General features: G+C 41.7%; 2 protein-coding genes across 3 annotated transcripts in view; one reads left to right on the top strand and one right to left on the bottom strand.

Moving 5' to 3' along the window:
* Positions 1-26,618, bottom strand: part of KCNH1 (potassium voltage-gated channel subfamily H member 1) — a 331,289-nt gene that overhangs the window by 168,095 nt on the left and 136,576 nt on the right. The window lies entirely within an intron of this gene.
* Positions 18,645-26,618, top strand: part of LOC138680728 (uncharacterized) — a 43,666-nt gene continuing 35,692 nt past the window's right edge. Inside the window, exons 1-2 of the mRNA XM_069768008.1 lie at positions 18,645-19,019; positions 19,760-21,259. Coding sequence (XP_069624109.1) covers positions 18,779-19,019; positions 19,760-21,259 — 1,741 coding nt within the window. The 5' untranslated portion in view covers positions 18,645-18,778. The remainder of the gene's footprint in view (positions 19,020-19,759; positions 21,260-26,618) is intronic.

Below are 26,618 nucleotides of genomic sequence, written 5' to 3'. Positions count from 1 at the left end.
AAAAAGGCTATTCATCCGCAGATATAGGGTTAATCTGCTGGTACATAGCGTTATAAAACTTACTGGCCGCCTTACTGAACGTGCGGCTACTGGGAGAAATGAGCTTATTTCCTCATGAGAGCCCCTGGCTTTCAACTAGCTTTGCACTGATGTGCTGCAGAGCCAGCTGTCAATCAGAGTGTAGGGGTGTGGCTAGTATAATGAACCATGCTGTGAGTGTGACTGTAGTATACTGTACGTCCTTATGACTGAAAGCCGGCGGCTCCCCGGAGGATTAAAGTACATTTTCTCCTACTAGACGCACATTCGGCAAGGCGGCCAGGAAGAGTTAAAACCAAAGAAATGAGCTGAAGCATACGTTGATATACGTACAATGTGTAAAAACATGTTCACACTGTGGCCAGTTCATACACAAAACCCAAGAAAAAGGAACACAAAATGAGCATATACCTTATAGTAAATATATAAGTAAATAAATAGCTAACACAAGGTAAAAAAAAAATGTCTGTGAGGACGTCTTGCACCATCAGAAGATCCAGAAAGCCCTCTTACGGTTATATGCTCCACATACAGGGCAGTGTTTTTGTGTTGTCACATGCCTAGACAAGTGTGTGAAGGGGGCTGGCTCAATGTTTCTATAGTATTATTATTATTATTTATTGTTATAGCGCCATTTATTCTATGGCGCTTTACATGTGAGGAGGGGTATACATAATAAAAACAAGTACAATAATCCTAAACAATACGAGGGGCGATCCAAAAGTAATGATAATCGGTTATTTCTATTGCACACAGAAATTAAAATAAAATGTTTTCTTCTCTCTTAGGTACCCACTAGTCCAGGAAAAAAAAATCACTTAAATAGACCACGATTCCCGGGAGCTACATTCATTTGAATATGAACTGCCGAGGAGTGAACATCGAAATGGAAAAAAACGAGCTCAGAGCTGTCATCAAATACCTCTGCTTGAAAAAAATGACTACCAAAGACATACACAGCGACTTGGTGGAAACATTGGGGGACTCTTCTCCTCCCTATTCCACAGTTGCAAGCTGGGCCAAGGAATTTAAGCTGGGAAGAACATCGACGGAAGATGAACATCGTCAAGGACGCCCATCCACGTCCCTCAATGAAGAAAACGTGAAAAAAGTTGAAGAAGTTGTATTGGCAGATCGAAGAGTGACTATCAGGCATGTAGCTGAGGTCACAGGGATCTCATATGGCAGTATTCAAAGAATCCTTGCAAAATAATTGCATGTGAGAAAGGTCTCCACGCGTTGGGTGCCAAAAATGTTAACCGACGAACAAAAGAAGAAACGAGTTGACAGTTCAATAGCAAATCTCGAAAAGTTCCAAGCAGACAAGGAAAATTTTTTGTCACGTTTTTTGACCATGGACAAGACCTGGATCCACCACTTTGATCCCGAAACTAAACAACAATCGATGACGTGGAAACGAGCCGACGAACCAACGCCGAAGAAATTCAAAGTGTCAAGCTCAGCAGGGAAGGTTATGGCGTCCGTTTTTTGGGACGCTGAAGGAATTATTATGGTGGACTATTTGGAGAAGGGAGCCACTATTACGGGCTCCTACTACGCATAACAAATAAGAAGATTGTGGGAGGCTATCAAGGAGAAAAGGCGCGGCAAACTGCAGGCTGGAGTGTTGTTTCACCAAGATAACGCGCTGGCTCACAAAGCTGCTGTTGCCATGGCTACCATTCAAGAAGCGGGCTTTGAACTGGTGGAACACCCCCCCTATTGGCCAGATCTAGCCCCCAGTGACTTCTTTCTCTTTCCTCGACTCAAGGAACACCTCCGGGGCAAGAAATTTGATGACAATAGCAACGTGATAACCGCTGTTGGGGATTTTTTTGAGGGTCAAGATCAAGAATTTTTTTCTAAGGGAATTCTAAGTTTAGAAAAGAGATGGACTAAATGTATAGACTTGATAGGAGACTATGTAAAACAATAAAAAATTTTTTTTACTATATTCATTGTGTTTAGTATTGATTATCATTACTTTTGGATCGCCCCTCGTACAAGTCATAACTGGTACAGGAGGAGAGAGGACCCTGCCCGCGAAGGCTCACAATCTACAATAGTAAGCCACTCCCCTTCTGTGTCAATACATCAGCTGTCACAAGGAAAGGTGACCAGGGGGTAAAGTTTCTCCTTATGGAGAGTGACATGCCAGGGTAAGGAGGCTTTTAATCTATACAATGCTCCTCTGGGAAATTAAATATGCTAATTGTAACTTTAAAGAAGAAAAGGACAGGAACTCTAGTGCCACTTATTGGAAGTAGCAATCCTAAAGTTAATATCGACCCTTTAATGAGCCTTATCACATGACTTAGGATAAAAGTCAAACCAGAATCTCAATTTGCATACACATGTGTTGGGGTGTTGCCCCCCATCAGTATAAAGTATGAGATCTGATTTGTCTGGGTGAGAGGCCTCTGACTGGGTTCTACAGGGTAACTTTCTCTGTCAATTATGTCACTCTCCAAAAGAAGAAACGTTACCCTTTAGACCCCAGTTAGAAGCCTCTCATACAGCGAAATCAGATCTCATGCGTTTCACTGATAAGGAGAAACACCCAGAAACACGTGTCTGCAAACTGAAATTCTGGTTTGGCTTTTATCCTAAGTCATATTGCGAGGCACATTAATGGGTCGATATTGACGCTTAGGTTTGCTACTTCCAACAGGTAGCACTAAAGTTCAAGTCGTCTTCCTCACTAAAGAGACAATCTGAATAAGGAAAAGTTATTAACACTATTATTATTATTATTATTATTATTCTCAGCTTGTCTTTGCATGGGGTAAATGTATAAGGGCTGTATAATAACATTAAACTTTCTGAAACTGTTTTCTCATTGTTACAATATCCCATCATGTCCAAGTAGTAGTAATAGGCTGGACGCGACCATCTTGTGCTACTTCATCTCCTTTGCTTTATTTGATGGGTGTATGTTTGATTCATTGAGTAATTAACCCCTGAAACTCAAGAAGTTGATGACATATCCTACCACCATAATTGTCTGCAGTACGTTCACACGTTGAGTATTTGGTCAGTATTATACATCAGTATTTGTAACCCAAAACCAGGAGTGGGTGAAAAAGGCAGACATGGTGATGTGTTTCTATTATACTTTTCCTCTGATTGTACCATTCTTGATACTGGCTTACAAATACTGATCTAAAATACTAACTGTAATGATATAGCATTTAATCTTAATTGTCCATACATCTATTTTCATTAGGCCAGGAGAAATAGGCTATTGTCTGAATGTTGGCTATTAAATGTATGTGTTTTTCTTTGGTTGGTCAAGAAACATAGACTGTTGTCATATGAATCATAGACTATTATTTGAATGTTGACTCTTGAGTTGTTTGCTGTAGCTTATTCTCTGCTGTCTTTGGGGGACAGGGACATAGGGTAATTGAACAATAGATGTTTGCTAATATGTTGATTACCCATTGTATAAGTCCAGCTAGTTTGTTGACCTGCAGAACAGAGAAGGATGAAGTGTGCAGATTGACTTAATACTCAAAACAATGAGAGTGGCCTTGCACAACCAGTTTAATTGTGAAAGTTTCCAATGTGATAACTGGTCCACACAATTGTATGGACGGCAGCTCAATTCCATTTTTATGAACAATTTCAATCACATGTATTTTTTTCCCGCCGATCCATTGTGATTATGTAGTTACCTCCATATAGGAATTTAACAAGTCCTTTTATGTCATAATTTGCACTTTCAGCTGCTGACAAATGTCAAGTGCGCATATTGTAAAGGTCACTAGAATTTCTCCAAGCTCAGATATTTTATGCTATTGTATGCTCACTTCGTCTTATAATTACAAGTCTATGAAATCTGTGGTCGCCATAACTGTAGCTTTAATGGGGGGGGGGCCACAGGGATGGGTCATGTATGTGGTGTGGTCAATATATTGTCATGCGTAATGTAAACAGTGTTACATACAAAAAGTCTTACTTTTTTATATTTTTTAAAAGCATATATATCGTAGGGCGATTTTTTTTCAAACTCACATCATGTTGATCCCTATTGAACTTATTCTTCATCAAGTGACCAAAATAATTATACAATTATTTAAAAAGCTATTTTGTGGCCTGCATTGGCCTTTTCCTCATTAATCCATTATCAATTTAGCAGGTAAAATGTCTGAAGATGATTCCAGGTGTGGCATTTGCATTCGGAAGCTGTTGCTGTGAACCCACAACATGTGGTAAAAGGAGCTCTCAATGGAAGAGAAACAGATCATCATTAGGCTGAAAAATAGATGAAATCCACCAGAGAGAGAGAGAGCAGAAATGTTAAGAGTGACCATTTCAACAGTTTGGTATCTTCTGAAAAAAAAAGTGCACTAGTGAGCTCGGGAACGCAAAGAGGGCTGCATATCCAGAGAAGACAACAGTGGCGGATGATCGCAGAATCCTATCCATGGTGAAGAGAAAACCCTCACAACATCCACCCCAGTGGAGAACACTTTCTAGGAATTTGGTGTTTCCGTATCTAAGTCTACCATAAAGAGAAGACTTCATGAGAGAAAACACAGATGGTTCACCATTAATTAGCCTTAAACATAGATAGGCAACATTAGACTTAGAAGCCGCCCAGTTCTGGAAAATCATTATTTGGACAGATGAAACTAAGATCAACCTGTACCAGAATGATAGGAAGAAGAAGAAGAAAGGATGGAGAAGGCTTGGAATGGCTCATGATCCAAAGCACAGCACATCCTCTGTAACATATAGTGGAGGCAGTGTGATGGCGCGGACATGCGTGGCTTCCAATGGCACCGAGTCACTAGTGTTTATTGGTGATGTGACTGAATATAGAAGCAGACGAGTGAATTCTGTGTGTACAGGGCGAGACTTTCTGCTCAGATTCAATTAAATGCAGCAAGGATGATTGGACGGCGCCTTATAGTACAATGGAGAATGACACAAAACACTGTGAAAGCAAAGAATTAGAATGTTCTGCAATTGCCAAGTCAATCACCTTCGAGCACCACTTCACGGGCTTAAGGCAAAACATAAGGCAGAAAACAAGCAACAACTGAAGTCAGCTGCCAGCAAAGCATCACAAAGGAGGAAACCAGCGATGGTAACGTCCATGGCCTGCAGACCTCAGGCACACATTGCCAGCAAAGGATTCTCTACAAAGTATTAAAAATGAACATTTTATTTATGGTAAAGTGAAATTGTCCAATTACTTTTGAGTCCCTGAAATGAGGGGTCCTCATAGAAAAATAGCTGCAATTCCTAAATGTTTCACAGGATATTTTTGTTCAACCCCTTTACTTAAACCTGAAAGTCTCCACTTCAATTACACCTCAGTTGTTCCATTTTGAATAAAAAATAGTGGCCTGCAGAGCTAAAATCACAAAGACTGTATTTGTATGAATTACACCGCCTTTTGTCGTCTGGTTCACAGAACGGTCCCATGGAAATCTGGTCTGATGACAAATCTGCAAATCTAATGGTAATACATTTCAGCGACAAGTTAATTAAGGGGAGCCCTGCTTTAGAGGCGGCTACTGAAAAATATGGGTGAAACACATGCCGAACGCTTCGGTGCTCTCTGAGAATTGCTTCCTGATTCCTCTGTTAGAGGCGTATCTCATGAAGGACATGAAGATTGACCGTGCACACTGTGCACTGTCAGGATTCTCTGATGCTAGCGTGCGGAATGCGTGGGTGTGTCACGATACTGTATGAAATGAGATATGATTTTGTAGCTTGCCTGTTAGACCCATGCTGCGGGCTAAAAATCCCCCCTTCTCTCTCTGTCTCTCTTTGCTTCTATGTGTGTGTGAAGCTTTTCTTCTCAATGCTCTGCCCTGCCCCCAAGCCCAGGAAGGTTTATTGCGCTTGTAGCGGCACAAATCTCTCTCCAGCTAGAACTGGTCTGATATCCTTCTCAACGACATGCGGTTCTTTGTTCGGTTATAGTAAGATATTGGGCCACCGATTTGGGCTAGAAAAATAATAAGTATATATTGCTAACCTCCATCGGCGGATCTATTAGCCACTGTAAGCACTAGCCTCTAATTCCACCAGGTAAAAAAGTACGGATTTCTCTGGAACTGCATGTCCCAACCAGCGCAAATTTGGTTTCATTCGAAAGCCAATTTTAAAATAAGCTGAATGAGGGGTGTGCTGGGATTCTGACATGTTCTGGAGCGGAGATACGAGCATTATAAAACTTTGTGTTAAATTTGGTATGTTTGAGGAGATGGGAGGGTCCGAGGAAACCAACTCCTTTAGTGATGTCACGAGGCTGGAGTTTATAAGTCTTTACACTTAACCCAGCCTTTAGTCTGAGTCTGAGTCTTACTTGAGGAGCTGTTTCTATCCAGACCTCCTGATGCACTGGGACATTTGGATTTCCACCTACCAGCATGGTTTTGCCTGAAATGAACTGAGAGCATGTGAGTTTTACCTTTCTTCTTCATTCCATGTTATTTTTATAATTACCCTTGTACATATTTTTCAATTGTCTCATATTGTAACATCTTTATATACCTTTGTAAACACTGCCTTAACTTTTCGGAGTAAAATATTTAATACTAGTTTCTTTCTCCTGCTCTAAAACGTACCCTAAGTCTTCTGAAGGGAATTACGCTACTGTTTTGGGTTAGCTTCAAACCCGTTTAATCGAAGCTGGTGGCAGCATACCATGTGCTGTGCCTTTGGGAGTCGTTGTAGCGACTGTGGCATTGTTAATTATTGTTCCCGCCTGAGTGGGAGTAGTTATATTGCCTCGCTGCAGCGTGCCCAATAGCCAGTACATAGCAGGCAGCCTTTCTGGCGACTAATTACCCTAGGTGCAGTACCTAATCTGACCGGAGGGTAAGGGGGGCGCCAGAGCTGCAAGTTCAAGCAGAACTGTAAAGTGGGATATACATAAATCCCTGTAGTTCGTGGTATATTGAAGAGCAGTGGGATAATTAAAATAAGCCCCTGCTGTAAACTAAGAGGTCAATAGCCTTGTGTGTTTTTCCATCACATTGTAGCAGTGGAGGGATAACTAAGATAAGCCCCCCTGCACATGTGATAGCCGTCTGTTGGCCTAAAGTTACCCCGATCCGTGACGTAGGGGTGACGGTCACGGTGTGAATGCAAATATGCAATTTGCATACACGCAGTCATGTGCCGACTAGATGTGTGCAGCCCTGGTCAATACAAGTGAACTGAGCAAGGACGGACATGTCTACTGCATACCTGCAGCCACTTGACCGACCACTCTTAGCGCCGGGACTGGAGAATGCTGACAGTGCGCAGTGTGCGCAATGTGAGGATTCATTAGTCTGCTGCAGTCACATAGAGTGACTGCAGACTTGAGCCCCGAACCTGGACAACCCCCTTTAAGGTTAAAATCTAAAAAGGCTTTTATATACTGCCTAGTATATATGGCTTATGCCCTGAGGTTAACTGTCAGTGATGTTTTATTATCTTCGTATACGAGTTCTAGTAATGCCAGGACATTACTGCAGCCACATATTGCTCCTTAGCCACTGAATGGGGAACACTGCTCTAATGTGTATGGGGGCCTTAAGGTTTGCTTATAATAGATATTCAGCGTTATGGTTATACCTTCTCTGAAAGGGAAACCTTGGTTAAGAAAAAAATATTATACATCAAAAGTAAAAATGAAAATAAGACTATTGTAATATATCTTATTACAGTAATCTGCTTCTTTCTCCTTCTGGACCGATTATTCATTCTCAATATTTTCAATTCATGGGATAAAAATATATCTTCTGGGAATACATATTTTCCTATCACTGATATAGGAGATGACAGTTGGTGCTCATAAAGTTCTATGGAGAGAGGTAGAGCTGGAGGCAGTAACTGACATTCTGCTGCAATTTCTCCTGAAATGACAGTTACATAGTAAAAGAAATGTCTTCCTTTGTGTACATTTTTCCATCTTTTCACATGCCTTATACATGCTTAGAAAGGATCAAGAGTGACTTCTAAAATTGCTGCCTCCAACAGGTGGCGCTATAGAGTTCTAGTCCTCTTCCTCTCTGAAGAGGTAATTTACATATTACATTTCCCAGAGGAGCATTGCACGGTGAATAAGCCTCCTTAACTTGACATGCCAGAGCCGGTGCATCACTCTCCACAAGGAGAGACCTTACCCCTTAGACCTCAGTCCAAAGCCTTTCATCTAGTCAAATCAGATCTCATACATAGTACCCATGAGGGGCAGCACCCAGAAACACATGTCAGCAAATTGAGATTCTGGCTTTTATCCTAAGTCACATTTCAAGGCCCGTTACAGGGTTGATAGTAACTATTAGGATTGCTGAAGAGGCCATTTTGCACACGCCTTAAAGAAATCAACAGAAATCTGTATCCTTGGGTCCTCTTAAGAGCTTTCTCAATGCCATCGTCCCCCAGCTTACACCTCAGATGTGATCACTGCTCTCAGGCTCTGTACTGACTACAATGAGGCTCTCATACACCAGTTATTTTATTGAGTGTAGATGGAAATTAGAGTACGATGGGTGAATGAGCACGGCAGATCAATAATTAAAGTGGCTGCAAAGGGAATCTAAGGACAAGCCGAGAATCTAAAATTTGCTCCAAAAGGAGGGGAAGTTCCAACACCGTCAAAGTCAATAAATCTGTAATTTCTTAACTGTAGCACAAGATCTTCTTTGTTTTTAAAGGGGTTGCCCATTCCTTTGATATTGATGACCTAACCTTAAGATGAGTCATTAATATCCAATCATGGGGATTGAACATGCTGCACCCCCACCGATCAGCTGTTATCAGCTCCAGATGTAAGCAGTCTACGGAGAGGAACAGTGTTACATACTGTCTAGTGGCCACTCCCAGGTACTGCAACTTAGCACCTATTCACTTAATAAGAACGGAGTTGCAGCATTCGCGAATGAACACTATATAGTACGGAGCTGTGCTATTCTGCTTACATCTGGAGTTAATAACACCTGATTGATGGAAGTGCGGGGTGTAGGACCCTCACTAATGTGGAACTGGTGACCAATCCTTAGGGTAGGTCATCAATATCAAAGTAGTAGATAACCCCTTTAAATCAAGGGTGTACAAAATATGCCATAAAGACAGCTTATGTGGTTGCTGCGAGGCCATTACGGAGAAAGAACCCAGTCCTGGTGGCCCCATTCCTTTTGCTATGAGATGGTGGAGGCTGTTGAAGAACTCTGTTGTGGTGGTGAATGGACCCAAGGATTTTCGAAATGGGGTTTAAAGGAAAAAAACGTACCGGGTGGATCTTTAGTTTAAAGCCCTTTTTATATGTACTTTTCCTTGAGCCTCAAATTACAACTATGGGACTCACAGGGGTTGTCATGTTTCTCCTATGCTGGAGACCTGCTGGGTCTAGGTTTTGTATAGTTCCTTCAATGGGCTTTCCACTGGAGAAATTTCACTTTAATTACTATTTTTGTTGGATGAAAAAGCGTTGAAGGGAGGCTCTAGGTAAAATTGGCTTCCATCATGACAATTTTTAGGGAAAGGAGAGAGCAGAACGGATTCATCAAGATCAAGATTTGTAAAGTAGTAAAGAATAGGCGTATGTCCTGGCTCATGTTTAGATAAGAGGACAATGGCTGACTCGTGATACCTCCAGATGTTCGTGTCCTTTAGGAGGACATATATAGGGACCAGAATTGCTTGTTTCCAGGAGAAGAAGAAGTTGGACTGAATTTAGTGTTACATTTTGGAAGGAGGTCTAACGCTTCATTTCTTGTGGACCCTGCCCTCTGGAAACAGTGCAGTTAAATTCAATGGCCAACTTTGTGACAATGATTTCCCAATGCCATTTCCATTCTGATCTACTAATTAATACAGTGGTTGGACCAGCACTTATTGGATATTCTACCAATGTCTGTCCAGAGACAACCCCTTTAAAGCTACGTTAAAAATACAGTCAAGTTAAAGAACAAGAGGACCTGAGATGATTGAGAAGTAATTTAGAGGCAAAAGATTTTGTAACATTTTCTAACCTATTTAATTAAATCTTAACCTTCAGTTAGTCGCGCCAAAATACTTGTCATCATTGAGTTATCTTTTCAGGAATTGTGGCAAAATGGAAATTTCTGCTCTCATACTTTTATGAGTTCTCATGAGTTTGAGAGATTCTCTTCGGGTAATTTTAGTTTGATTATTCACGCTACAAATAACATAAGCATTCATTGAAGAGATGAAAAAGCATCTCACTATGGCATGCGTAGACGAAACGTTAACAAAACGTCTCACGATGTACCAAGGAGGGAAAGGCGCCTGGGCAAGGAAGCTTCTAAAATTGATGGTTAGCTACCTTCCATACTTGCGGAAATATGACAAAGGCCGGGGTCACACTTGCGAGAAACTCGCGCGTGTCTCTCGCCTTATACCCGGCACTGTCGCCGGCACTCAGGACTGGAGCATGTGGCTGCATGTATTTCTATGTAGCTGAACACTCCAGTCCCGAGTGCTGGCGGCAGTGCCGGGAATTGAGGCGAGAGACACGCGCGAGTTTCTCGCATTGCACTCGCAAGTGTGACCCCGGTCAAAGACAAACTCTCTTGGGGTCTAATGAACCCCACTCAACAACTTAAAGGTAATTTGAGGCTTAAGAGTCCACTAAGAGTCCTACTCAGTGACTGATAGATGACAAGACCTTTCAGCCCAGAGTAAGCAGAGATTAAAATGAAGAAAAATATAATAATAATAATAATTTTTATTTATATAGCGCCAACATATTCCGCAGCGCTTTACAAATTATAGAGGGGACTTGTACAGACAATAGACATTACAGCATAACAGAAATACAGTTCAAAACAGATACCAGGAGGAATGAGGGCCCTGCTCGCAAGCTTACAAACTATGAGGAAAAGGGGAGACACGAGAGGTGGATGATAACAATTGCTTTAGTTATTCGGACCGGCCATAGTGTAAGGCTCAGGTGTTCATGTAAAGCTGCATGAACCAAATATAAGTTCCTCTAAATTATTTTCTAACAAAACTATATATGAATCTGCTCATCTCTTCCTGCTCTATAACATGCCACCTGCAGACTGGATTGCATTTTCAACATGACCGTTTCCCTTTAAGGCTTTACAGCTGTAAAGTCAGTGACTGAACTTGTAGAACCACAGAGATCACATTATTATGAGTTGTACTAAATGACAAACTCTTCTTTGTAGGTCTACATCTGATGCAGAAAACCTTGTTACAGAGGTCAGAACTTTCTGGTGGGAACATTAGCGTTTTTCCTTCTTGAGTCGGCTTCTAGATTTACTTTCTTTGTCGCATTTCGGCCCCGTTATATAAGGATGCATCGGACTCAGAGCTTTTGGGTTGTTTTCCTCTATTTGGATGGAAATGGTTGAGGCAGAGCCTGTCACGGTGACAGCTCAATTTTTTCTTGTCATGGTAAACCCGTCAGAACGCTCTTGACTACCGCTATACTCTGTCATGTTAATTCTGAACACCAGCACAAAGAGACCCATTTAGCGAATTACAGAGGATCCTTCAATATATGAAGGTAATGTGTTTAATCAGGTTATGCTTGACACAGATCTCTTTGCCTGGTCGAATTACGTATCTTGTATGGAGGGAGAATAGACAATAATTAGAGGCAACGGCCTTAGGGCAGAGAGATGTTCGTTCTACGGGCAACGTTCAATCGTTAAAAAGTCCGAAGCTACTGGAGACTAAAAATTGCCCAGTAGAGCAACTACCCACACAGCAATAAATTATACAAAAAGCAGTGTACAAAAGAGATGACTATTATTTAACCTAGAAAACAGGGAAAACAGCAACAAAGCTGAAGGCGAGTCATTATAGATTAGTATCATTTTTATTACTATTATTACTAGGAATACAGTCGTTATTATCTTCGGTATTTATATTTCGGGTTGCATACACATTCTCCCTTATAAGACACACATAAGGTAGAAGTACAAAAGTAGCAACGACTGCAGTACCTAATGGAAAGAGAAGGAAATGGGGCACTTGTTCCATAGGGGAAGTAAATTATAACTGGAAGATGGAAGATACTCAGAGAAGGGTAGGTATGAAATAAGAAGTTGCTAGTCCCTTTACTTTGCAGAGGTTTCCCGGTTTTACCCTTTAACCTTTATACAGGGATCTGGCTTTTGACAGCAGGGGCTCCCAGGTTGAATCTGTGGAGTAGCTCCTGAAAGAAGAGCAAACAAGGAAAACAGGGAAAATAATAAACCAACTGGGTCAGCAGATACCAAAAAGTGAGGAACAAGATCAGAATCAGATACAAATATGTGTATAAGGACAACTGAGTCAGAGTCAAGGCGGTCAGGCAGAATAAAAAAGTAGTAAACGATCAGGCAATCCTATGTAAAGAAGGAAGAGCCAGGTCGGAACACCATATTGCAGCCTAGTCACTAGGACTAGGTTTAGCAAACAACTATGAAGAGAAGGTCTTCAGATGGTGAGATTTGTGAGTAGCCACGCACAGTAGTACAGATATGGATGCGTGTATACTGGAGGAGAGCAGAGGACAAATATTGTAAACTGGAGATAGCATGATACTGTCAGAGGGAACCTGGGTGAGATAGTGTGGTATATGGGCGTGAAAGGGTAAAATGGGAACTCCTGGATATATGTATACAGCCTAAAAAAGTAAAAGGTAGAAGTGTCATTGTGCTTTACTTTGGCTGTATTTAGAGTAAAACGGGACTTTGGGGCTCTTGGTGTCACTATGTTGTAAGTGGGAGAGGCACCGCTGAATGTGGCTAGCGACCATCTATTACAGCTGAATGTGGCTCGCGACCATCTATTAGAGCTGAATGTGGCTCGCGACCATCTATTAGAGCTGAATGTGGCTCGTGACCATCTATTAGAGCTGAATGTGGCTCGCGACCATCTATTAGAGCTGAATGTGGCTCACGACCATCTATTACAGCTGAATGTGGCTCGCGACCATCAATTAGAGCTAAATGTGGCTTGCGACCATCTATTAGAGCTGAATGAGGCTTGCGACCATCTCCATCTATTAGAGCTGAATGTGGCTTGCGACCATCTGTCAGAGCTGATTGTGGCTCGTGACATCTGTCAGAGCTAAATGTGGCTCGCGACCATCTATTAGAGCTGAATGTGGCTCGCAACCATCTAAGAGCTGAATGTTGCTCGCGACCATCTGTCAGAGCTGATTGTGGCTCGCGACCATCTCTCAGAGCTGAATGTGGCTCGTGACCATCTATTAGAGCTGAATGTGGCTCGCGACCTTCTGTCGGAGCTGATTGTGGCTCGAGACCATCTAAGAGCTGAATGTGGCTCACGACCATCTGTCAGAGCTGATTGTGGCTCGAGACCATCTAAGAGCTGAATGTGGCTCGTGACCATCTGTCAGAGCTGATTGTCGCTCGCAACAATCTATTAGAGCTGAATGTGGCTCGCGACCATCTATTAGAGCTGAATGTGGCTTGTGACCATCTATTAGAGCTGAATGAGGCTCGCAACCATCTAAGAGCTGAATGTTGCTCGCGACCATCTGTCAGAGCTGATTGTGGCTCGCGACCATCTCTCAGAGCTGAATGTGGCTCGTGACCATCCATTAGAGCTGAATGTGGCTCGCAACCTTCAGTCGGAGCTGATTGTGGCTCGAGACCATCTAAGAGCTGAATGTGGCTCGCGACCATCTGTCAGAGCTGATTGTGGCTCGAGACCATCTAAGAGCTGAATGTGGCTCGTGACCATCTGTCAGAGCTGATTGTGGCTCGCAACAATCTATTAGAGCTGAATGTGGCTCGCGACCATCTATTAGAGCTGAATGTGGCTTGTGACCATCTATTAGAGCTGAATGAGGCTCGCAACCATCTCCATCTATTAGAGCTGAATGTGGCTCGCAACCATCTAAGAGCTGAATGTTGCTCGCGACCATCTGTCAGAGCTGATTGTGGCTCGCGACCATCTCTCAGAGCTGAATGTGGCTCGTGACCATCTATTAGAGCTGAATGTGGCTCGCGACCTTCTGTCGGAGCTGATTGTGGCTCGAGACCATCTAAGAGCTGAATGTGGCTCGCGACCATCTGTCAGAGCTGATTGTGGCTCGAGACCATCTAAGAGCTGAATGTGGCTCGTGACCATCTGTCAGAGCTGATTGTGGCTCGCAACAATCTATTAGAGCTGAATGTGGCTTGCGACCATCTATTAGAGCTGAATGTGGCTTGTGACCATCTATTAGAGTAGAATGTGGCTCATGATCATCTGTCAGAGCTGATTGTGGCTCGTGACCATCTATTAGAGCTGAATGTGGCTTTAGACCATTAGAGCTGCACGTCCCCCAAAAAATACGATCCTACTTTCATCAGAGACTTTATTCATGGCGCTATCAGAGTTTTATCTGAGCTTGGTCTGAGTTTCATCAGTTTTTCTACCTTCTCCTATCAGTCTGTGATAAACAGATAGCACTCATAGTATCCTAGTGTCTTCTGATTTTTTTCACAAACTCATAGAATAGCATTGCCGATTTTGAGCATACACCAGGACCAATATTAGGCATTGTCCACAATTGTGCATAGACCACTCAAACATGTGAATGGCCCAATAGACTATATTAGGTACGAGTGCTATCGTTGAAACCCACAAACAGAACTCGTACGCAAAAAACGGACATCTGAATGAGTCCCAAGAAAGAGTCGCCAAGTCTGGTCAAAGTTCAACATCAAGTTCATTTACAGTCCACTAACTGTTCTCCTTCCAGCTATAGATGGTACAATGTGAGATCTCCATAAAGCACATTACACAGAATATCAATAATGGATGAATAACTGAATGGCAATGCTTACATACAGTAATAATCAGTACATAAAAAGTCAAAGCAAATATATGATTAAGTAAATAGCAAAATAAATTCTGATTCCACGTCGACAAATCATTGGTCAGTTCTCTACAGTTCCTAAAAATATAAAAGATTAATATAAAAAAATTGGTGGAAATAAGAAATAACACAAAATAAATAATTGCAATGACATTTTTATATCTGTTACCGTATTGGTTAATAAAAAGATATTATGTAAAAATAAGATAATATTATGTAAAATGCTGCTAAAAATTCATAAAGATATTCCATCTATTATACATTATTCATTTCTATACTTTCATACAAATAAAAATCATAAATTTAAAAGCCAGCTCCAACTTTGAAATGCTCAGGAAAAGTAGAGATTTTTGGAAGTTTAAAAGACGGAAGCCTCTGGGAGCGTTAGTTTTTCTTTTTCTTAATGCATGTAGATTTTGCTAAAAATCATATTTGAAAAGTTTTTAAATAGTAATAGATCTTTTGACTTTTACTGCCTTTATGGATCACTGTACATAGCAGACAGTACATTGAGTTAACAATCTATCCATAAGCGAGCTTGTCTCCTGAACCAACTGCTTAGCTATTTTCAACCAGTCACAAATCAGCTATGAAGGGTTTGGGAGAAGGGAGATAAGGGTTACAGACCCTTCTGTCAGGCAATCTCACATACAGATTCAAAAGAAACTCATTCTGCATTCTGCTATGCACTGTGATACTTAGAGGCTGCAGAAGCCAAATTGTCTAAAATATTTAAAGGAGTTTTCCACGCTCCAAATACATTTTTGCAATCTCTCTATGTGACTGTAGAGTGAAAACTCCTGACAGTGTGCAATTTGCACGCTATCACGATTTCACTCTTGTTATCTTGAGCAGCAGAGATGTGACTGCCAGTATGCCATTTGCATAGATGAGGTTATGTGCTGACCAATCAGTGTCTTAAAATTAATTGGAAAGGCGTATGTCTCTCCCACAGTGTAATAAAATAATATAAAAAAATATAAATGTTGGATCATTTGGCCTCTACGGCTATAACTGTACATAGCAAATTACAGACTCTGCTTTTAATCAATCTATCAGTGAGCTAGTCTGAGAACAGGATCAGTAACCATCATCTTTCTTCTCCTGAACCACCTTCTTAGTGATGTTCAAAGTCACAAATCAGCTGTGAAGGGTTCAGGAGAAGAGAGGTAATGTTTGGATACAGACCCTTCCATCAAACACGCTCATTGACATATTAAAAAGCAACTCATTCTGCAGTCTGCTATGTACAGTGACAAGTAGAGGATGTAGAAGCCAAATTGTCTAAAATCTTTAAAGGGGTTTTTGAGGCTTGAGGTTAGGTTCTGACTGATTTCTCATACACTTCACTCAACAGAAGAATGAGACAAGCAGGAAAAGGTACCAGTCAGCATGTAATTTCATCGATGTAAATCACATTGCGATCACTCAAGAACCTTTAATCAGTGTCTTTTAGATTAATTGGAAAGGAGACTCTTTCCTAATGAATTACATGACTCTTGCAGGCTTCCATACTGTTTCCAATAGAAAATCCAGGTAATTGGGACATGCAAGCGGTCTCTGTTCTTACATTATTATGTCAGGGTCTTCTATGTGACTTTTGAATTCATTATTTTACCGAAAGTATTGATATGAATAATTTAACTCATATAGTATACATGGAATATTCTCATGCATTTTTTAGTATTTTTTACATAATAGCTTCCTATTTTTAAATATTTATCTTTACACATAATTTCCTTTTTTCATTATTGCCACCAATAGGATTTCTTTATGAACTGTGTTGAACTTCAAAGAGATCTGATCTTAGAATCTTCCCATTGTTTTTCCTTATATTATATATGTAATCAAATATTCGGTTTGGCTTATTATTACTGTATCTGATTATTGTTTTTTAGATATTTTTTATGAATAAGATAACTTTGTCTAAGTGGAACAGTTCCAAAAAATATGGCCCAAGTTTGTGTGAACGGGCTTTCTATGAGTTGACAATATGGGACGGACCAGAAAGAACCTTCGGACTGTAGCATCCATCGTTACAATATTTATGAACCCTGTGAGTCTTCCTTTTGAACAATTTGGTACATGAAAAACTTTCCCACTTTCCAAGTTTCATTTTCCGCATCTTTTTTATAGGACTGTCACTGTTTCTGGAAAGGGGCATGGCTTTACAAAAAATGATAATTTTCACTACAATTGACAATGCTCCGGGAGTATCCTGGAAAAAGAGAAGATAGTTCGAACTCCCGTAAGAAGCACATGCTGAAGCCTCAAAGGTTTCATCAAACAGGAACCAGAGCAATGAAGGGGTTGTGGCCTGAAAAAGTGGGCACTGTGGAGGGATCACCAACAATTTGCAAGTATGATTTTCACACATGTTACTTACCTCTACATCAGGGCTGACAACTTAATTTTTTATATTTTCTGTACAGCTTATCAAAAAAATTAAATTCAGGTGGAAACAGGATGCTGTGAAATATTTGGGGGTGAATATTACGTCCTCATACGAGACCCTCTACAAACTAAATTTCCCCTCCCTCTTTAAAGAATCAAAAGCCCGCCTAACTAAATGGCAATCACTTCCTCTCTCGTGGATGGGTCGGATAGCGGCGGTAAAAATGAGTCTTTTACCCAGATTGATCTACGCCTTTGAGACCCTCACAGTTGGAGTTCCGGTCTCGGAACTGAAGTCCCTTCAGGCGGCTATTATTAGGTTCATATGGCAACAAAAGCGCCATAGAGTGGCTAAGGAGGTTCTCACAGCTCATAAGACCAGGGGAGGGCTTTCTGTGCCAAATATTCTTAAATACTACTGGGCTACACACCTGAGGAGAATCCCCTGCTGGACGTCCCTATGGGCCTACAGCAGGTGGAATGAAATAGAGAAATTATGGCTTGCCCCAATACACCCTAACTCTCTTTTATGGTCGCCAGCACAATGTAAGTCCTTTCCACCCCTTCTAGGCCCCATGCAGTCCACTCGTGACATTTGGAACACCTGCACACGGAGATTCGCCCTCATGTCACCTTGCTCCCCCCTGGTGTCCTTCGTCTATCATCCACAGCTCCCAGGCAGTTTAGAATCTCCTATGGTTCACCCTTGGCTCAAAGCAGGCTTATTTAGATTTGCGGACATTATAGACGGGGAGACCATGGAGATTCACTCCTTTGATTATCTTAAGCAACATTTCTCGATTTCCAACAGGGAATTCTTTCAATACCTACAAATTAGAGATTTTGCTAACTCCCTATATGGTAAAGCGGGAGCTTCTATCCCCACAGATTTCGAGAAAATTTGCAGGAGAGGTGTGAACACCAGGGGTCTGATTTCAGAAATTTACAACATTTTATCGGATCCACAGGATGGGTCTGGTGAATCTTTTCTATATATGCGCAAGCAGGGTGGATTGATTTAAATCACGCCGATTTAAATCATGATTTAAATCACGATTTAAATCAAAAGATTTTTTTCTATTTAAATCGGATCGATTTAAATCATGATTTTAATCATGATTTAAATCACTGATTTAAATCAAAAGGTTTTTTTTAATATAAATCACGATTAAAATGAGAAGTGAGAGCAGTGCGCATGTGCGCCCATAGTTACACGGACGAAACTAGGGGCAACAATCTAACGCCAGGGTGAGGGGGGGACCCCAAAGTAAGTAAAAATCTTTTTTGTTTTACTATATGGCAATAGGTAGGTGTTTAAAAGCAGCATGTCTTAATTGTATAAACTATTAATAGCCTCCACATTTTGTTCATACTGCCCCTTTAATTCCACACTTCTAGCTTGGTTTCACTTTTGGTTTAGTTTCTTTTTCCATTCAGTTGACATGCCCAAACTTGTTGGATAGTCAGCAGTACTTGGCTGTAGTAACAATCAAACTTCATAAGTGATCTGTGTGAGCCATGGCAGGTCGTAAGAGAGACCCTATTTGGGTTCATTTTGTTGAGATGCCAGCAGCAGATCTTGGAAAGAAAGGTGCAAGAGCAAAGTGCAAATACTGTCAAAAGGATATCCAAGGACTTGTTTGCCGTTTGAAATCACATTATGAAAACTGCAACCAGAAGGGAAATGAAGATGTTGATAGTGATACAACTAATGTCAATGAACCCCCACAGCTTCTTATGCACCAGGAGCCTAGTACTAGTAAGTCTGGCAATTACAACCTATTTTTTTAACAGACATTTTACTGGGATGGTTAAAGTCTATGAAAAGAGAAATTTCTAGCACTAGTAGTTCTGGAGTATAGAATTTAAATTTATGTTAAGCCAATATTTCACAGAAAATTAACGCTAAAGGACATGTGCGCTCTTACCTCCGATCCCCGCAGCGCTGAGATCCGTGGCTTCGTTTTGACCGTCCGCCTCCCGTCCTCCGGTTGCGGCCTACTCGCAGTGATCCAGCGGCGTGACGTCAGCGGGCCGCACGCTCCATTGAAATGAATGGAGGCGCGCTCGCGGACGGGCAGAACGAAGCCACGGATCCCCGCAGCGCTGACATCGGAGGTAAGAGAGCTGCGGGGGGAGGACATGTGCACACTGCACCTTAAAAAATAAAGGTGCACATGTCCTTTAAGTAAAAATAAAGTGTGTATATGCTTATTTTTTTTTTATTGTAGGCTGCAATTCACTTTTGAAGTCTGCCAAATTGACCATTTTTAAAAAAAAACATTTTTAAAACTTTTGTGACATAATTTTTTTCAGTTGCTCTGATATTAGTTACCAGTATTACAGCAACTTCACCGGAAAACTTGAGTAGCATAACTTTTGAGACAGCCCTTATAGGACGAGGACCATTACATTGTTCAAAAAGTTTGTTTCAAAATATTTTCGTTATATTTCTTCAAATACGCAGTCGATTTATATTTTTAATTTCTGTGCTTTCAGGGTCAAATATGGCTTGTGCTGCACGTGACAATCAATATCTGGGTACAACTTCAACAAAGCAGCCCAAAAAAAAACTTTGCGTGCAAAGTGTAGAAAAATTCATCTTAAAGACTACGACGAGCCAGAAAGAACATTTTGATGAATTAATTGCTAAATTCATATTTGCAACCAATTCTTCTTTCCGACTAGTTGAGCACCCATTGTTTGTACAAATAATCGAAGGAATTAGACCAGGCTACAAACCACCAAGTAGATTTGATATCTCAGGAAAACATCTTCAGGCTGTATACGACATAGAAAGAGCGGCTTGTACAAAATATTTGAAAGACAAGGTTGTTAACATGAGCTTGGATGGTTGGAGCAACATCCACAACGACCCCATAATTTGCACTTGTGTCACAACAGAAGATGGTGAAACTTACCTTACAGACACAATCGACACATCTGGAAATTCACATACTGCTGAATGTTTACTTGAAATTGCTAAGAACTCAATTCACCAATGCCAAGAACAGTTTGGATGTAAAGTAAGGAGCTTAGTTACTGATAACGCAAGCAATGTGGCAAAAATGCGAGCGGAACTGGCACATGAGGATGACACAAATGTCATTACATACGGTTGTTCTGCCCATTTGTTGCATCTTTTGGCAAAAGACCTGCATATTTCGGGTGTCAAGGAACATGTTGTAGAAATTGTTAAATATTTCCGCAATAATCATTTTGCACATGCAACCTACAAGGAAATGGGAGGACTGAAGTTGGTTCTACCACAAGATGTTAGATGGAATACCTTGGCTGACTGCTTGGAAATGTTTATTAACAACTGGTCAAAATTACTGTCCATTTGCGAAACACATCGGGATAAAATTGATGCTAATATACGAAGCAAAGTATTAAATCTTGGTGTGAAGAGAAATGCCGAGGACCTTTTGGAAAGGTTAAAGCCAATATCGATTGCGTTGGATAAAATGCAGAAAGATACTGCAACCATAGCTGATGCCACAGAAGTTTGGAAAGATTTAGAAGGTTCTCTAGATCGCTTGAACCTCTCAAACAATGTAAAGGTTGCAATACAGCACCGCAAGGACCAAGCATTAAAAGAAGAACACTATTTAGCCAATATCTTGCATCCCATCTACAGAGGGAAAAAATTATCTGAGGCGGAAATCAACTCTGCAATGGAGTGGCTCGCCAATACTAACCATGACATTGTGGCAACTGTGCTGAAATTGAAGTGTGAATCTGCACCATTTCAAAAATACATGTTTGCAGATAACGTCGTTAATGAACTAAAACCACTGGACTGGTGGAAGTCGCAATCACTTGTTCTTCCAGCAAAGATAATAAATCTAGCTACTCAGCTACTGACTGCATCGGCTTCATCCGCAGGAGTAGAGAGATTGTTTTCTTCATTTGGTTTTGTGCACACAACAGTCCGAAACCGCTTAGGAACTGCTAAAGCAGGACAACTGGTTTTCCTATTAAGGCCATGTTCACACAGTGCGTTTTTTACCGCGGACACGTAGCGGTTTTGCCGCTGCGGTTCCGCGGCTGTTTTCCATGCAGGGTACAGTACACTGTACCCTATGGAAAACAGGACCCACTGTGCACATGGTCCTGAATTGAAAAAAAAAAACCGCACTGATTAGCTGCGGTAAAAAAGAAGTACCATGTCACTTCTTTTTGTAAAACAGCAGCGGTTCTGCACCCATAGACCTCCATTGTGAGGTCAAACCCGCAGTAAAACCCGCAGATCAAAAATAGATCTGCGGGTTTTATTGCGGTTCGTGGTGCAGAACCGCTGCAGCAGGAAGTGCGGGGAAGCGGGCGGAAGTGTGTGGGTGGAGTGTGGCTGCCCCGATCCCACCCCCCCATGCTCCGATGCCCCTCCCCCGTGCTCCAATGCCCCCCCCGTGCCCTAATCTCCCCCCCTTATACTTACCCGGCCTCCCGGTGTCCGTCCGGCCGTCTTCTCCCTGGGCGCCGCCATCTTGCAAAATGGCGGGCGCATGCGCAGTGCGCCCGCCGAATCTGCCGGCCGGCAGATTCGTTACAAAGTGCATTTTGATCACTGAGATATAACCTATCTCAGTGATCAAAATAAAAAAAATAGTAAATGACCCCCCCCCCCCCTTTGTCACCCCCATAGGTAGGGACAATAAAAAAAATAAAGAATTTTTTTTTTTTTCACTAAGGTTAGAATAGGGTTAGGGGTAGGGTTAGGGGTAGGGTTAGGGGTAGGGGTAGGGTTAGGGTTAGGGGTAGGGTTAGGGGTAGGGTTAGGGGTAGGGTTAGGGGTAGGGGTAGGGTTAGGGGTAGGGGTAGGGTTAGGGTTAGGGGTAGGGTTAGGGTATTTTCAGCCATTTTAACCCTAAAAAAATTCCTAGAAAACACACAGACTCTGGCTAGAAAACTGCATCAAAAAACGCATCAAAAAAGGACCAAAAAAGGACCAAAAAAAGGACCTGCGTTTTCTGCCAAGAGCTGCAGTTTTTTAAAAAACAGTCCTGAAAAAAAAAGGATGGAAATCAGGAACGTGTGAACATACCCTAAAAGTCCTAAATAAACAGTAGGCTTAAGGTACCTTCACACATAACGATATTGTTAACGATATCGTTGCTATTTGTGACGTAGCAACGATATCGTTAATGAAATCGTTATGTGTGACAGCGACCAACGATCAGGCCCCTGCTGGGAGATCGTTGGTCGCTGAATAAAGTCCAGAACTTTATTTCGTCGCTGGACTCCCTGGAGACATCGCTGGATCGGCGTGTGTGACACCGATCCAGCGATGTCTTCACTGGTAACCAGGGTAAACATCGGGTAACTAAGCGCAGGGCCGCGCTTAGTAACCCGATGTTTACCCTGGTTACCATGCTAAAAGTAAAAAAAAACAAACACTACATACTTACCTACAGCTGTCTGTCCTCCAGCGCTGCGCTCTGCTCTCCTCCTGTACTGTCTGTGAGCCGGAAAGCAGAGCGGTGACGTCACCGCTATAATATATAATTGCTATAATCTCAATTTTGGTTCAGCGGACCCTGTGATTCCCGATGCTCCTCCTGTTGCCGTTCTGCCCCAACAGCTTCCATTGTTCCATCCTGGATCTCCTTGCTGCACCAACATCATTTGTCCGTGCCGCATAACAGCTGATAATTCGGACCGAGGGCTTTGAGAAATAACCTCTTCAGGGGAGACATAATAACATGGATGTTTCTTTATCCCACTCCTTGCCCACAAGTGAAACCTAATTAAGACACAAGCACTTTTCTTAAAATGGATATTGCTGGTGGAAAGCAAATACCAGTATTCTCCTCCAGGCGGTAATGACGATGGACCGGAGGTTTACCAGGCAAGCCACAATTTTTTTAATCATTGGTTGGTTTTAGTGTTTTCGCATTTAAAAGGGTCAAATTATGGCAATAACTACATTTTTGCAAAAAAAAATTGACTTTTTACAGATTTATGGCTCCCTCGCCCCCTTCCAAAATAATTAGAGAAATGGATAGTGTGTAGTCGGAGAGGAAAGCTGGCCAACAGATTACTCATGCGAACAACCAGTAGCAAGTTAAAAGTTGACGTTGTTTTCCTTTTTTGTCCATAGACATACAAAAAGGAATCAAATTATTTTTTTTTCTTAGCCGGTTTTGAGGCATGCCGTCCTTGTCAACCGATCTAGCTAAATTCTATAATGATATATGGCGTAATAATACACTTCCCGCTACTATTAAAAATGACGAGGCACACAAGAAAAGTATCAACTGGTGTAATTACGGGTCTCCCCTTCCACATTAAAGGGATGATTGTGAGTCAGCAACATTGTACTGACTGTAGAGAATCCCACATTCATCATCTGCCTTCGATCCATAGAGGAATTATGTACAAATTTCTCATATTGAACAGTAATGGTTTAGAGGTCGGCACCGCGCTCATTACAGACTCATTATTGATTGCGCCTTTCTCATGGAATTCCTAATCCGATATTGATTATTTAGAAAGACAACAACATAAAGGGAATATCTGCATGCCACCGCACCAGGTTCTTTCTGCACCCAGTACCCAGTTACCCAATACTCTCTCTCAGTTTGTCCAGGGTTCACTTGTTGACCTGGCAAGACGCTGAGCTTTTGTATAATTGCATCTAGCTACACCGCCAAGCAGTTGCATAACTTGAGCCTTATGGGCCCACATGCAAAATCTCCAAAACAGCCCCCAACTATAGTTCTGTAATCATATTGGTCTTCTCATATAGACGAAAATAACTTTTTGGCCCTCTCTAGGCTCCATGCTTGAGGACGACTACAACCCCTGCACCCACTATAATTATGCTCCTGCCAATCAGTAGCACAACATTGAAGCTGCAAATTGAGAAGGAGCTGCCAGAAGCGGATTTTGATGATCTGTTCAAGTGCATTCAGTGTGGCAGAACATCACAGTGTCATACTGTGTCTAGAGTAACTATAGGGGCATTGTACTATGTATGGAGGGAATGTGGGGCATCATACTTTGTGTAGAGTAACTATGGGGGCATCATAATGTGTCTAGAGTAACTATGGGGGCATCATACTGTGTCTAGAGTAACTATGGGGGCATCGTACTATGCATGGGAGACTATGGGGCATCATACTGTGTTTGGGGGAATGTGGGGCATCATACTGTGTGCAGAGTAACTATGGGGGCATCATACTGTGTATGGGGGAATGTGGGGCATCATACTGTGTGTAGAATAACTATGGGGGCATCATACTGTGTATGGGGGAATGTGGGGCATCATACTGTGTGCAGAGTAACTATGGGGGCATCATACTGTGTATGGGGGAATGTGGGGCATCATACTGTGTGTAGAATAACTATGGGGGCATCATACTGTGTATGGGGGAATGTGGGGCATCATACTGTGTGTAGAATAACTATGGGGGCATCATACTGTGTATGGGGAATGTGGGAAATCATACTGTGCGGGAGCACTAAGAGGGTTCCCTATTTATGTGAGGGCACATAAAAATGACTGACAGGTTTGGGGTTTGGGATATCATTAAAAAAAAGTGCAGCAGCTTCTTACATGCACTGAAATACTTGTCTCTTTTCCCTATCTTTCATATTTGGGGGGTGATATGCCTACTGTACATACAGGTGGCACATATATAGCATGTCTGCCCTTTCTATGATATGATGTAAATGATGGTGCATGTAATCCACAGAGGGACCTGGTATTCCTCGCACGCCCCAGCACTGCAGGGATGTTATATATTCCTCCTCGGGTTCTGTATACGATTCATGCAGACAACCTGTTTTGATTTATTTATGTCGTTTTTCGGAGAGAAAAAATGTACAACAAGGCAAGTCCCCAATGTAAACGCTCACGGTGGCTCCGATACTGAGGTGGCAAGCACCATTTCAGGAGAAGCCCACGGGATGATATTAAAGGAAGCCGTGAAGAGAAAATAGAAGCTTAAAGATATCACAGCAGAATGGAAGTGCGGAGTAAGCGATGTCAGGGATAGTCTACAGAGAGTAAACACAGAGGAGGAATACAGCCAAACAATGTCAGCCCCATGTCAAAACAAAATGTCAGCTCAGGTGCGAACGAGACAGCGCCGGTATGAGGGAAACATTCAGACGCATGAATCCTGGTCTGCAGAGACATTGCAGCACTCCGAGGAGCCGAGAGGATGTCCATAGAAGAAAAGCAAAATGAACACTGGTATGTACGGCAAATAAAATGTCCTCTTTACTGATCAGGCTGTGGGCACACGGGGGTTTTTTAGGCTTTCAACCCAATGAGTTTTTCAAGCTTAAACCACTTCAGGGATAGTTCCTTTTTTGGGGATTTTTTTCTTTTCCTGAAGCAGTTTTGGAAGAGTTTTTTTTTTCCTGAACTAATGTGTGTAGCCTTTTGATTGGACACTGGAGCATTTTCCATCAGGATCCACTCTAAAGAAGCACTTTTTCATCCCCTAAGGAGTTTTAGAAAAACCTCTAAATGAAAAAAAAGCATGCTAACAAAAACCTCCCCAGGGTTTGTGCACATGACGTCTTTTTCAGCAGGAAAAATGGTGCAAAAAAAGAAGATATTCCCCATCAATGTAAAAACGACCTTGCTGTGCACGTGTTCTGTCTTTTGTTTCTTCTTTTCACCACTTTGGAGTTCAAAAAACATGAAGCCGTTACAAGAAGTAGAACGTCCACTCTTCAGGTGGCTTCTGTTAGAAAGCCAGAAACTAAAAAGCCGCTTGCTATGCATAGTTTAAATTGTAGAAAAAAAGACGCCAATGGTGGAGCTGCCACCAAAATAGCCAGCACAGCTACTTCAGGGAGTGACAACTTTTTCCAAAAGCAGCTTCACCTAGGAAAATTTCGGCTGGTCATCTGGAATCTAAAAGACGCCGTTTTGCACAAACCCTCATATGAGCTGACCAGATTTCCCATAGAGTTTTCCAACAGTTTGAGGAGAATTTTGGAGATGATCCACTGTAAAAAAAAAAAAATCATCAAAAATCTCCATGGGGGCATAGCCTAAATTAGGCATTTCGAAAACTCATGCAAAAGGAAGTGCCAGGCTATGTGCACACAACGTCTTCTAAACTCAGACGAGTCCAATGAGTTATTCAAGCAGAAGACAATTCAGGAAACTCTGGATTTTTTTTTCATGAAGCTTCTTTTTTTCTTCTCAGGAGAACCAGCTGAGATTTTCAAACAGTAGACTCTGACGTTTTTTCTTCCTGAAGCACCTTTGTGGCTTCATTTGTTCAGTCGTTTCCTGAGCATTTTTGGGGATTTTTTTTTGGCTGCCATTTTTTTGGGGAAGTTTTTTCCTATGGTTTTTGTGAAGTCTTTTTTTTACTGTCATATTCTGGTT

Source organism: Ranitomeya imitator, chromosome 5, assembly GCF_032444005.1.
Source record: "Ranitomeya imitator isolate aRanImi1 chromosome 5, aRanImi1.pri, whole genome shotgun sequence".
Taxonomy (NCBI): Eukaryota; Metazoa; Chordata; class Amphibia; order Anura; family Dendrobatidae; genus Ranitomeya; species Ranitomeya imitator.
Note: the sequence above shows the minus strand (reverse complement) of the source record. Positions and strands in the feature narration are given on the sequence as shown.